The 14,983-nt window shown below is 42.7% G+C and overlaps 1 protein-coding gene across 1 annotated transcript in view; it reads right to left on the bottom strand.

The window, feature by feature from the left end:
• LOC124488278 (histone-lysine N-methyltransferase Smyd1-like) overlaps positions 1-14,983 on the bottom strand; it is a 36,603-nt gene that overhangs the window by 12,789 nt on the left and 8,831 nt on the right. The window contains exons 2-3 of the mRNA XM_047050900.1: positions 13,955-14,131; positions 12,646-12,859 (exon numbers count right to left, since the gene is read on the bottom strand). Coding sequence (XP_046906856.1) covers positions 12,646-12,859; positions 13,955-14,131 — 391 coding nt within the window. The remainder of the gene's footprint in view (positions 1-12,645; positions 12,860-13,954; positions 14,132-14,983) is intronic.

The following is a 14,983-nucleotide window of genomic DNA, read 5'->3' as shown; positions in this document are numbered from 1 at the left end:
TAAATCACATGCCCTCCCCCCTCAACCAATGCAACTTCATGCCATAAAAGAGCCGTATTCCCTTCCATCTGTGCGGCCCCCCCTCTGGCCAGATACATCTCTGTACAGGTCCTCTGCCCAACCAAGTCAACGACAATCCCAGCCACAACCCCTTAGCCACACTGAGGAGCCTTCACGCCTTAGTAGATCCTCTCATCAAACACAGCCCTCTCAAACCACTCTGCAACCCCAGGGTCCATCACAGCCCCACTCAGGGCAACAGTCCCAAGGTGATGCACCTTGGGCCTCTCCTGGAGAACAAGACACTGTTCTCTATGACATTCTGCAGAGGCAAAACGACATCACAGCATCTTTGATAAGGCAACAGGACAAATCATTTTTGCCACGAAAGGAGATGAAGGTATTTACTAATGATCCAATTGACTACAGATCATTTATCAGTTCATTCGAACACATGATAGAGAGCAAAATTGAGCATGCAAAGGACAAATTGTACTATCTGGAGCAATATACATCTGGTCAGGCCAGAGAGCTGGTTAAGACATGTCTCTTCTTAGATGCAGATATAGGCTTTGCAAGGGCCAAAGAATTGCTCCAAGAGCACTTTGGAAATGAGTACCAAGTCTCCAATGCTTACATTAAAAAGGCATTAACATGGCCCTCCATTCGATCTGAGGATTCACAAACCCTGAAATCATATGCTTTGTACCTCAGAGGTTGCTTGAATGGGATGAATGAAATTGCCTACATGGATGAATTAAATCTGGCTTCTAATTTGAAATTGTTAGTCAGCAAATTGCCCTACAAGTTGAGAGGGGGATGGAGAGTTGAAGTATGCAAGTTTCAAGAAAATACAAACAGCAGAGCCACATTCGGAACCTTAGTGGAGTTTATCGAAAGACAAGTCAAAATCTTGACAGATCCTGTCTTTGGTGATATACAAGATCCTTCACCAAAAGCACAAGGTCTAAGGCCCATACACTCAAGTTCTGTGAAATCCAAATTCAGTGACAAGGGCTTCACAACCAATGCAGCAACCATTGATGTTATCTCCACTTATCCCAAACAGAGGAATAGCGCGTCACCAGTCCAACATAGGCCATTCTGTCTGTTTTGCTCAGGAGGACATCTACTGGTAAGCTGTTCTTGGTTTAAAAAGAAACGTCACACTGACAAGATTACATTCTTGAAAGAAAGAGGTATCTGTTTTGCATGTCTCTTAACAGGTCATATGAGCAAGGACTGCAACCAGCGTCAGTCATGCACCATTTGCCAGAGGCCGCATCCTACTGTACTGCACATAGGACAAGTGGAGCAGAACAAAGGAGCAGAAAAACAGGAAACAAATAAGGAGGCAGCCAAGGAACCCAACAGGGTGAAGAACACAGGCCTTGTGTCCCTCGAAACATGCAGTCAAACTGGGGCCGGTGAAGAACAGTGTCTGATGTCCATCGTACCTGTAAAGGTAAAATCAAACAAGGGCAGCACAGTTATACAAGCTTATGCGTTTCTTGACCCCGGCAGCTCTGCCACCTTTTGTACTGATAGATTAATGCGCCAACTAAATGTACAAGGGAAAAGAACAAGCATCATGCTGCGCACAATGGGCCAGGAGAAAACTATGTCTACTAATATCATCACTGGACTGGAAGTAAGTGGACTTCATGACAACGGGTTCATGACTCTGCCAGAGACATACACACAAACAAAGATTCCTGTAACAAAGAGTAACATACCCAACCAGAAGTCTCTATCAAAGTGGCCTTATCTTAAAGATGTCAAAATTTCCACTATTGATGCAGGCATTGAATTGCTGATAGGCACAAATGCACCCAAAGCAATAGAGCCCTGGCAAATCATAAACAGTGAAGGAGACGGCCCATATGCAATGAAAACACTTCTTGGATGGGTAGTGAGTGGCCCAGTAGGAACAGGATCTAACAATGAAATTCAGTCTCATACAGTCAACCGCATTTCAGTACATAACCTGCAGGAGATGCTGATTGCTCAGTACAATACTGATTTCAGTGAGAATTTGTGCGAAGAGGTGAAGGAAATGTCCATTGAAGACAAACAGTTTCTGAAAATCGCAGATGAATCTGCCAAAATTGTGGATGGACATTACAGTCTCAAGCTACCATTTAGAAAGGATCACGCCACATTGCCTAATAACCGTAGCCTTGCAGCGCAACGGCTCCAAAGCCTGAAAAGGAAATTCAATAGGAACCAGTCATTCAAAGCAGAATACACCTCATTCATGACTGACACGATCAGCAAAGGATATGCAGAAATTGTGCCAGAGGGGCAGCTGACTAGAATGGATAGAAAGGTGTGGTACCTGCCCCACCATGGAGTTTACCACCCAAAGAAAGGAAAATTAAGAGTTGTGTTTGATTGTGGAGCATCCTTCTGTGGAAAAGCATTGAATGCAGAATTACTCAAAGGGCCTGGCTTAACCAACAGTCTTATAGATGTGCTCAACAGATTCCGTCAGGAGCCAATAGGACTGATGGCGGATATCACTGCCATGTTCCATCAAGTGAAAGTAGCAGACAGTGATGCTGACTTCCTCAGGTTTCTGTGGTGGCCAGACTGAGACATATCACAACCTCCTTTGGAACACAGAATGACTGTCCACCTCTTTGGGGCAACATCTTCCCCCAGCTGTGCAAGCTATGCACTGAGGAGAACAGCTAAGGACAATAGAGAGCACTTCAGGCCCGAGGTAACAGATACAGTTCTGCAAAACTTTTATGTTGATGATCTGTTGAAATCAGTGCCCACAGCCCAGGAGGCAATGCAACTCATCACCGACATCACAGCCGTCTGCCAAAGAGGAGGCTTTCACCTTTCGAAGTGGGCTACAAACAGCAGGGAGGTGTTGTCTTTCATTCACGTGGAGGACAGAGCCAAAGAGATGATGGATCTCGACCTTGACAAAGACAAACTTCCAACTGAAAGGGCCTTAGGTCTGCAATGGTGTATCGAGAGCGACAACTTTACTTTCAATGTTCAGCCAAAACAACAGCCACTCACCAAAAGAGGAATGTTGTCAATGGTCTGTTCAATCTAGGACCCCCTTGGCTTCCTGACACCCTTTACACTAACAGCCAAATTCCTGCTACAGGAGCTCTGTAAGATGAATCTAGGTTGGGATGCAGAAGTACCCCTTGGTATCCGTCAGCAGTGGTCGAAATGGGCAGCTGAGTTGACTAGAATCTCAGACTTCAAGGTGCCACGCTGCTTTAAACCTGAAGGATTTGGATCAGTCAAAAATGCACAGTTACATCACTTTGCAGATGCAAGTGACCAAGGCTATGGAACTGTAAGTTATGTAAGGCTTGTGAATGACCACAACATTGTCCATGTCGCCTTTGTCATGGGAAAAGGACGTGTTACTCCTCTCAAAGGAATGACAATCCCCAGGTTGGAGCTTGCTGCAGCAGTTTTAGCCGTAAAAGTGGACAAGCTGCTGAGATCTAGTTTGCAGCTGCATTTAGACCATTCCATGTTCTGGACAGACAGCCAATCTGTACTAAAGTACATAGCAAACGAACACTCCAGATACAAAACATACAAAGGAAGAAAATGCAACACAAAGACTGATGTCACACTTTTCTGACTGGACAAAACTTCAGCTTGCAGTTGCATGGTATCTGAAGCTAAAGGAAACCTTAAAAGGACTGGTGCAAAAAAGAAAACTGGGTGAGAACAAAGTGATTACCAGGAGTAAGACAAAGGACATGCCTAATTACCCACTGAGTGGCCAGCAGATGAGTCTTGAAGATTTAAAGAAAGCTGAAATTGCCATTGTTCAATTTACCCAATCTCGGTTCTTTCCAAATGAAATAGAAATGCTTACCACAAAGACTCCTGAATTAAAGAGGAAAAGTGTACTGTACAAACTTGACCCATATGTGAAGGATGGAATACTAAGAGTGGGAGGCAGGTTGAACAAAATAACCACAGGAGAAGAAAGAAAATGTCCTGCCATAATCCCAAAAAACTCACACGTATCCACACTGATTTTACAGTACATGCATAAGATAACAGGACATGGTGGAAGAAATCATATGCTGTCTGAACTGCGGAGAAAATATTGGATTGTCAATGCAAATTCAGCAGCCAGAAAGATTCTGACTAGGTGCGTGGTGTGCAGACGACACAGAGCTCGAGTTGGAGAACAACAAATGTCTGACTTGCCAAAGGAAAGACTTCAGCCTGATTTACCTCCGTTTACGAACACCGGAGTGGACTATTTTGGTCCTTTCGAAGTAAAGAGAGGGAGAACACTGGTGAAGAGATATGGGGTGTTATTCACTTGCATGACCAGCAGGGCAGTTCACATTGAAGTGGCCAGCTCCTTAGACACAAATGCCTGTATCAATGCTCTGAGACGTTTCATTTGTAGGAGGGGCCAAGTGAAACACATACGCTCAGACAATGGAACCAACTTTGTTGGTGCAAAGAAAGAACTGCAGAGAGCATTGACCACAGCAAACCAGGACAAGATACAAAAAACACTCAGAGAACAAGGCATAGAGTGGACATTTAACCCACCAGGCGCATCCCATCATGGAGGCATATGGGAAAGGCTGATAAGATCAATCAGACAAGTCCTCTGTTCTGTTCTTAAACAGCAGAACATCGATGAGGAGGGACTCCAGACCGTATTGTGTGAAGTGGAAGCAATCTTGAACAGTCGGCCCCTCACAACAGTCACCACTGACCCTCAAGACTTGCATCCCCTCTCACCAAACGATCTCTTACTGCTCAAGGCAGAGCCAACTCTCCCACCAGGAACATTTGATAAGACTGACCTTTACACCAGACGACGCTGGAGGCAGATTCAATACTTGGCCAACCTCTTCTGGAGACGTTGGACACTAGAATATTTACCACTACTCCAAGAGCGCCAAAAGTGGAACACTAAAAGAAGGAACTTCCAGTGCGGAGATGTTGCTTTAGTGGTGGATCCAACTGCACCAAGAGGCTCCTGGGTTGTAGGAAGAATAATTGAAGTTTTCCCTGACCAGAAAGGACTTGTGCGAACTGTGAGCATCAAGACCCAAAGCAGCATCATGAAAAGACCCATCACAAAGCTCTGTTTGATACTAGAGGGTGATGAAGATAAAGCTTGACGACTCCAGATGACGATGGTCTAGTACACTCTATTTTGTCTTTAATACATTCGGACACATAGAAAAGTAATGATTTCAAGGCTCCCATTTTTATTTAATTTCGTAATTGTTTTGCTTACCAAATACAATTAGGGGCCGGTTATGTAGGAGCCATTTCTGTATTTATTGTATACGTTATTTTAATGCTGGCATTTATTTCTATTGTCTGAGAATTTGTGCCCTCTACAGGTCAAAAGGCAAATAAATAGGAGAGTGACCTGTGGGAGGTGCGGCTGACTAGGAGCACACAGCTTTTGACCTTGCTGATTGATTAGTTTGCTGGAGGATAGGCCTCGCTGTTTTTTTGTGCTCTGAAACTTTATTTACTACCCACAAGTTGTACCATCCATTTTGTTAATAAACCAACCACTTGGAACTTTACTTGGACCGCTTTGGATTTAATTTATTTTCACAACACAAGCGTCAAAGAACCCCCAGTCAACGCCGCCACCGTGACAAACAAAGGGACACTCAGGATAAATTGTCACTATACTAAGGGTAGCAAGCTAGGTAACCCATATACAGAGAAGCAACAAATAATATAGCGTTAGTTAACTTACTTGTCCAAAGTCTCCAATGCTTACATTAAAAAGGCATTAACATGGCCCTCCATTCGATCTGAGGATTCACAAACCCTGAAATCATATGCTTTGTACCTCAGAGGTTGCTTGAATGGGATGAATGAAATTGCCTACATGGATGAATTAAATCTGGCTTCTAATTTGAAATTGTTAGTCAGCAAATTGCCCTACAAGTTGAGAGGGGGATGGAGAGTTGAAGTATGCAAGTTTCAAGAAAATACAAACAGCAGAGCCACATTCGGAACCTTAGTGGAGTTTATCGAAAGACAAGTCAAAATCTTGACAGATCCTGTCTTTGGTGATATACAAGATCCTTCACCAAAAGCACAAGGTCTAAGGCCCATACACTCAAGTTCTGTGAAATCCAAATTCAGTGACAAGGGCTTCACAACCAATGCAGCAACCATTGATGTTATCTCCACTTATCCCAAACAGAGGAATAGCGCGTCACCAGTCCAACATAGGCCATTCTGTCTGTTTTGCTCAGGAGGACATCTACTGGTAAGCTGTTCTTGGTTTAAAAAGAAACGTCACACTGACAAGATTACATTCTTGAAAGAAAGAGGTATCTGTTTTGCATGTCTCTTAACAGGTCATATGAGCAAGGACTGCAACCAGCGTCAGTCATGCACCATTTGCCAGAGGCCGCATCCTACTGTACTGCACATAGGACAAGTGGAGCAGAACAAAGGAGCAGAAAAACAGGAAACAAATAAGGAGGCAGCCAAGGAACCCAACAGGGTGAAGAACACAGGCCTTGTGTCCCTCGAAACATGCAGTCAAACTGGGGCCGGTGAAGAACAGTGTCTGATGTCCATCGTACCTGTAAAGGTAAAATCAAACAAGGGCAGCACAGTTATACAAGCTTATGCGTTTCTTGACCCCGGCAGCTCTGCCACCTTTTGTACTGATAGATTAATGCGCCAACTAAATGTACAAGGGAAAAGAACAAGCATCATGCTGCGCACAATGGGCCAGGAGAAAACTATGTCTACTAATATCATCACTGGACTGGAAGTAAGTGGACTTCATGACAACGGGTTCATGACTCTGCCAGAGACATACACACAAACAAAGATTCCTGTAACAAAGAGTAACATACCCAACCAGAAGTCTCTATCAAAGTGGCCTTATCTTAAAGATGTCAAAATTTCCACTATTGATGCAGGCATTGAATTGCTGATAGGCACAAATGCACCCAAAGCAATAGAGCCCTGGCAAATCATAAACAGTGAAGGAGACGGCCCATATGCAATGAAAACACTTCTTGGATGGGTAGTGAGTGGCCCAGTAGGAACAGGATCTAACAATGAAATTCAGTCTCATACAGTCAACCGCATTTCAGTACATAACCTGCAGGAGATGCTGATTGCTCAGTACAATACTGATTTCAGTGAGAATTTGTGCGAAGAGGTGAAGGAAATGTCCATTGAAGACAAACAGTTTCTGAAAATCGCAGATGAATCTGCCAAAATTGTGGATGGACATTACAGTCTCAAGCTACCATTTAGAAAGGATCACGCCACATTGCCTAATAACCGTAGCCTTGCAGCGCAACGGCTCCAAAGCCTGAAAAGGAAATTCAATAGGAACCAGTCATTCAAAGCAGAATACACCTCATTCATGACTGACACGATCAGCAAAGGATATGCAGAAATTGTGCCAGAGGGGCAGCTGACTAGAATGGATAGAAAGGTGTGGTACCTGCCCCACCATGGAGTTTACCACCCAAAGAAAGGAAAATTAAGAGTTGTGTTTGATTGTGGAGCATCCTTCTGTGGAAAAGCATTGAATGCAGAATTACTCAAAGGGCCTGGCTTAACCAACAGTCTTATAGATGTGCTCAACAGATTCCGTCAGGAGCCAATAGGACTGATGGCGGATATCACTGCCATGTTCCATCAAGTGAAAGTAGCAGACAGTGATGCTGACTTCCTCAGGTTTCTGTGGTGGCCAGACTGAGACATATCACAACCTCCTTTGGAACACAGAATGACTGTCCACCTCTTTGGGGCAACATCTTCCCCCAGCTGTGCAAGCTATGCACTGAGGAGAACAGCTAAGGACAATAGAGAGCACTTCAGGCCCGAGGTAACAGATACAGTTCTGCAAAACTTTTATGTTGATGATCTGTTGAAATCAGTGCCCACAGCCCAGGAGGCAATGCAACTCATCACCGACATCACAGCCGTCTGCCAAAGAGGAGGCTTTCACCTTTCGAAGTGGGCTACAAACAGCAGGGAGGTGTTGTCTTTCATTCACGTGGAGGACAGAGCCAAAGAGATGATGGATCTCGACCTTGACAAAGACAAACTTCCAACTGAAAGGGCCTTAGGTCTGCAATGGTGTATCGAGAGCGACAACTTTACTTTCAATGTTCAGCCAAAACAACAGCCACTCACCAAAAGAGGAATGTTGTCAATGGTCTGTTCAATCTAGGACCCCCTTGGCTTCCTGACACCCTTTACACTAACAGCCAAATTCCTGCTACAGGAGCTCTGTAAGATGAATCTAGGTTGGGATGCAGAAGTACCCCTTGGTATCCGTCAGCAGTGGTCGAAATGGGCAGCTGAGTTGACTAGAATCTCAGACTTCAAGGTGCCACGCTGCTTTAAACCTGAAGGATTTGGATCAGTCAAAAATGCACAGTTACATCACTTTGCAGATGCAAGTGACCAAGGCTATGGAACTGTAAGTTATGTAAGGCTTGTGAATGACCACAACATTGTCCATGTCGCCTTTGTCATGGGAAAAGGACGTGTTACTCCTCTCAAAGGAATGACAATCCCCAGGTTGGAGCTTGCTGCAGCAGTTTTAGCCGTAAAAGTGGACAAGCTGCTGAGATCTAGTTTGCAGCTGCATTTAGACCATTCCATGTTCTGGACAGACAGCCAATCTGTACTAAAGTACATAGCAAACGAACACTCCAGATACAAAACATACAAAGGAAGAAAATGCAACACAAAGACTGATGTCACACTTTTCTGACTGGACAAAACTTCAGCTTGCAGTTGCATGGTATCTGAAGCTAAAGGAAACCTTAAAAGGACTGGTGCAAAAAAGAAAACTGGGTGAGAACAAAGTGATTACCAGGAGTAAGACAAAGGACATGCCTAATTACCCACTGAGTGGCCAGCAGATGAGTCTTGAAGATTTAAAGAAAGCTGAAATTGCCATTGTTCAATTTACCCAATCTCGGTTCTTTCCAAATGAAATAGAAATGCTTACCACAAAGACTCCTGAATTAAAGAGGAAAAGTGTACTGTACAAACTTGACCCATATGTGAAGGATGGAATACTAAGAGTGGGAGGCAGGTTGAACAAAATAACCACAGGAGAAGAAAGAAAATGTCCTGCCATAATCCCAAAAAACTCACACGTATCCACACTGATTTTACAGTACATGCATAAGATAACAGGACATGGTGGAAGAAATCATATGCTGTCTGAACTGCGGAGAAAATATTGGATTGTCAATGCAAATTCAGCAGCCAGAAAGATTCTGACTAGGTGCGTGGTGTGCAGACGACACAGAGCTCGAGTTGGAGAACAACAAATGTCTGACTTGCCAAAGGAAAGACTTCAGCCTGATTTACCTCCGTTTACGAACACCGGAGTGGACTATTTTGGTCCTTTCGAAGTAAAGAGAGGGAGAACACTGGTGAAGAGATATGGGGTGTTATTCACTTGCATGACCAGCAGGGCAGTTCACATTGAAGTGGCCAGCTCCTTAGACACAAATGCCTGTATCAATGCTCTGAGACGTTTCATTTGTAGGAGGGGCCAAGTGAAACACATACGCTCAGACAATGGAACCAACTTTGTTGGTGCAAAGAAAGAACTGCAGAGAGCATTGACCACAGCAAACCAGGACAAGATACAAAAAACACTCAGAGAACAAGGCATAGAGTGGACATTTAACCCACCAGGCGCATCCCATCATGGAGGCATATGGGAAAGGCTGATAAGATCAATCAGACAAGTCCTCTGTTCTGTTCTTAAACAGCAGAACATCGATGAGGAGGGACTCCAGACCGTATTGTGTGAAGTGGAAGCAATCTTGAACAGTCGGCCCCTCACAACAGTCACCACTGACCCTCAAGACTTGCATCCCCTCTCACCAAACGATCTCTTACTGCTCAAGGCAGAGCCAACTCTCCCACCAGGAACATTTGATAAGACTGACCTTTACACCAGACGACGCTGGAGGCAGATTCAATACTTGGCCAACCTCTTCTGGAGACGTTGGACACTAGAATATTTACCACTACTCCAAGAGCGCCAAAAGTGGAACACTAAAAGAAGGAACTTCCAGTGCGGAGATGTTGCTTTAGTGGTGGATCCAACTGCACCAAGAGGCTCCTGGGTTGTAGGAAGAATAATTGAAGTTTTCCCTGACCAGAAAGGACTTGTGCGAACTGTGAGCATCAAGACCCAAAGCAGCATCATGAAAAGACCCATCACAAAGCTCTGTTTGATACTAGAGGGTGATGAAGATAAAGCTTGACGACTCCAGATGACGATGGTCTAGTACACTCTATTTTGTCTTTAATACATTCGGACACATAGAAAAGTAATGATTTCAAGGCTCCCATTTTTATTTAATTTCGTAATTGTTTTGCTTACCAAATACAATTAGGGGCCGGTTATGTAGGAGCCATTTCTGTATTTATTGTATACGTTATTTTAATGCTGGCATTTATTTCTATTGTCTGAGAATTTGTGCCCTCTACAGGTCAAAAGGCAAATAAATAGGAGAGTGACCTGTGGGAGGTGCGGCTGACTAGGAGCACACAGCTTTTGACCTTGCTGATTGATTAGTTTGCTGGAGGATAGGCCTCGCTGTTTTTTTGTGCTCTGAAACTTTATTTACTACCCACAAGTTGTACCATCCATTTTGTTAATAAACCAACCACTTGGAACTTTACTTGGACCGCTTTGGATTTAATTTATTTTCACAACACAAGCGTCAAAGAACCCCCAGTCAACGCCGCCACCGTGACAAACAAAGGGACACTCAGGATAAATTGTCACTATACTAAGGGTAGCAAGCTAGGTAACCCATATACAGAGAAGCAACAAATAATATAGCGTTAGTTAACTTACTTGTCCAAAGTTTGTAGCTTGATCAAGGAGAGTTAGTAATGATATAGAATTTAATTTCAGCAAGGCCAGCTTTGTATTGGCTCAAGTTGAGGAAAAAGTGGCTGAAATGTTTGACGCAGACATACAAAACTTTGGGAAGTCGTGTCAATGCATTTCCAGCAAAAATTAAATTAAGATACTGGTTGTGTAGAGGCTCGGATGAAGGAACAAAAAAAAAAACGTTTGTTTTGATTTGTACAACCAAACACAGAGCAACTATATGCTTTGTTCGTTTGCTAGCCATGATGTCTCTCCAGGAAAAAACGATATTGCCTTTGCACGATCGTAGCTCAGTTTCTCATGGACGGGCCAGATTATCTGGGCGGGCAAAGCAGAGAGAGACATCACAAGGAGGAGATTTTCAAACAGAGCAATTCAGCCTTTATTTTCTGAAAGGCAGAGAAGAACACCCAGGGCTTGGTTTACACCTATCTAAAATTCTAGCCACTGGGGGACCAAAGTTAGGCTAGGGGAACTCATATTAATGTTAAATAACCTCCTAAAGTGAAGTTTTCATGTCATGTGACCTTTAAGCTTTTTTAGTAAGTATGACAAGCCGTTTTATCATTTAACCAATGAATTGTTGATATCCAAAATTCAAATTGTTGATATCCAGAATTCAAATTGTGATATCCAGAATTGAATTCTTTATATCCAAAATTCGAATTCTTGATATCCAAAATGCAATTCTTGATATCAAGAATTCCAATATTGAACATCAAGAATTCATTGGTTAAACGATAAAACGTCTGTAGAGTTGATGTGAACGCAATCACCAACGATTTCTCATAACTTCATTAACACTTCAAACACGGAGAGTTTTCTTAAATGCCATTCCTTTGATCCTTGTGGTCTTTTAAGGAATCGCATTTTAGACAACTCTGGCCGATTTACAACTGCTATTTTGAGTTTGGAAAGTCTTCTGAATTTCAGAATAAATCTCAAATGAGAAAACTTTCATGAATGCCAAATGTTTTCCTAAATCCAATTCAGAAGAAATTCCTGCGTTCGAGAATGAGGCCCATTGTTCCCATGTCAAGTGCGGAATATATTTCAGTGCGGCTTAAAATCCCACAAAAAACACAAGGCTCCCATTCTTGTGGGGTGCGGGTTATTGAAAATGCGTCTTGTTTTCTGAAAAATACGGTAAATATCACAAATCTTGCAAAGTTATTCAGACCCACTTTTTCCATTTGTTTGTGTTGTTTACATGATTGTTTAAGGTAGTTAGGTACTAGGTACTTTATTTATCTTTGTGTTGTGAAATTGGGATGATATAACAGCCAGATAAAATTTAAATACAAATAAACCCATTTAACCCATCTCTGAGGTCTATGGAGAGTTCATTAGACTTTATGGCTTGTTTTTTTGCCCTGACTTGCATGGTGAACAGTGGGACTGTAGGTATGTGCCTTTCTAAATCATTTATTTACTTAAATCATTAAATCACTAAATCATTAAATCCAATCAAAATGATTGAAATATCAAGAATGATCAAAGAATATATAGGACATAGCTGAGTTCAGTGTGGTGTGTCATAGCAAGGTATCAAAATGTAAATTGTTTTATTCAATAAAATCTTACAATATGTTTTAAATTCGTAACCATGTTGTTTTGGGATGAAAGCTGATTGCAAACATCTCATCACTTTTAAAATAAGTGTATAACCCAACAAAATACTGAGAAAGAGACACTTTCTGAAGGCACTGTACATAAGTATGATGTAAGGTGTTACATACAATGCCAAAGATGTGTGCAATGTACTCAGCAGTGTACTGCTTGCTGTTGTGCGGCCAGTAGTCCAGAAAGTTGTGCACGTCAATCTTGAGCTCCTTGAGGTCGTCGACGGGTAATTCGGCCACATGGTCCTCCAGCTGATCCACAGAGGTCAGCTGGCCATCTGACACAATACCGGTGTGCTTCTTCATGCGCCACAGCATGCGGGCTGCAAGACTAAAAGTAATTTATTGTAAAGTAATGCATTGATTCAGAAATTGCCCATTAATGTACATCACAGTCTCTTAAGGACATGCTCAATACATTAAATATGATTGCCCTTCCATTTCCTCCCCCTTTCTTTTATTATTGTTTTCCAATCTATACTCTTCTTTTCCCTTGTTACTCTGTCTCTGTCTCTCCCTGTTCCTTCCTAACTTCTTTTCTACCACTTCCCCATGGGATGGTGCTAGAGGGTCTGCAGCTTAACATATTTAAGACAAAGGTAGTGGAGGTGAATTCCCAAAGTACTAAGGCCCCCTCAACAACTGGTCTTACCCAGGGGACTGACATTGTAATAGGGGGTCCTATTATACAAGCACCTAGGAATCCACTTGAACAGGCTTGAATGGGCTGGTAACACCACGGCCCTCACAAAAAGGGACGCTCTACTTCTTGAAGTAACTATGGTGCTTTGACATGTGCAGCTCATATTCTACCAGTCTGTAGTCACCGGTGCCATCTTCTATGCTGTGGTGTGTTGGGGTGCCAGGCAGGGTATTCCAACATAATTTACAAACTGTTCAGGAAAGCAGGATCTGTTCCACAGAGTGACCTTGGCACCCTAGAGGAATGGAGGAGCTGTGGGTCATTGTGGACAGTCCAGCTTACCCCCTCAATGACATGGTTGTGGTGAAGCTAACCATTTTTAGAGCAAGACTGATCATAAATAAATTACCAACCTGCCTACGCACACATATGCATACCCCACACACACACTGTTTGTATGGCTATTCTGGAGGGGACTTAAAATTCAGTTCCATTGAAAATCCTTTATTCCCTGACCCTAACCTTAACCCTAGCACTAATCCTACCCCTAAAATCCCTACAACCATCCAAAGCACTTGAACTTGGGAGAACCAAGAAAATGTCCCCACAAGTTCAAATTGTCCTTGTTTTACTGTTCTTGAGGGGACTTCTGGTCCCCACAAGAATAGTTAAAGAAGGTCACATTTATTTATTCACAGGTCACACACAGGTGTGTGACTTGTGTCAGGTCACACACAAACACATTGACACATGTGCACACTTAAATTGTCTTTCTCTCCTTACCGGATGTTCTCATTGGGTGCCTTCCCTATCTTCTTGATGGCAGCACATTCCTGCTTGTGCTCCTCCCAGCATGCTGTCTGGCAGGTGCGGTCACAGTAGTGGGCAAACTTACACTGAGCGCAGCGGTGCAGGTTGGTCTGATGACGGAAACAGTTGTGGCAAACCTGGTGATACAGACTGGGGGTAAGTCGAGAAGAGAAGGTTTCAGAGAGAGAAAGGTCTATGGCCTCCTTGAAGAAGGCCCTGATGTAATTCATATAAATATATATATAGAGACATTTACGGTTATAAATATAACCTATATGAAAGCTCTTTAAAGTGAATAAATTTGCTTTTAGATTAGTGATTTCTCAAATCAAAACAGGGCCCATAACTTATTCCATAATTTATGGAACTTCTGCAGTCATTTGTATGGGTGTAAATCATAAAAAGACCACCAAGGAGACATTTCATTTTACATTAATTACAGCAGTTTTAACCAAAACCTGTTTTGCTGCATGGAGAGAATACAGTATGTAGAGTGAAATTACTTACTTATTTTATCCCGTTTATTGTTCCAAATACATTTCTATAGTTTTGGTTTTAGAAGGAGTCATATAGCCTTTATATATATAAAGACCAGTTTTCTTTTTTTTTGTTATAACTATAACTAAGGGTCTCATTTACTAACAGGATTGCGCCCATTTCAGGTGTAAAATACGAGTAAGGAGATGGGAGGAGAGGTGTATTTCTTCCTTGTAACATGTTAATGTTAACTGTAACTTCGTGAACCAATATTTCAATCTCCTGTTCGCTGAACCTTATTTTTCTTTTCCTCAAATCACCCATGGTGGCAGTAACATGCAGGCGATTTTTGCCGTCTTTTAACAGCGCGCTAATTAACACTAAAGGGTGGAGTAAAGCGCTGATTGCCCGACGAGCAAAGGCGCAGATTAAGCTGCGGTCGCAAATTTAGTAAATGAGGCCCTAAATGTTTCTTTTGGAATAACCTGATATTTACTATTGCATCTAAGTAGAAATGGGCGATAT

This window comes from Hypomesus transpacificus, unplaced genomic scaffold (genome assembly GCF_021917145.1).
Source record: "Hypomesus transpacificus isolate Combined female unplaced genomic scaffold, fHypTra1 scaffold_131, whole genome shotgun sequence".
Taxonomy (NCBI): domain Eukaryota; kingdom Metazoa; phylum Chordata; class Actinopteri; order Osmeriformes; family Osmeridae; genus Hypomesus; species Hypomesus transpacificus.
The sequence above is the reverse complement of the archived record's forward strand: the minus strand, read 5'-3'. Positions and strand labels throughout refer to the sequence as shown.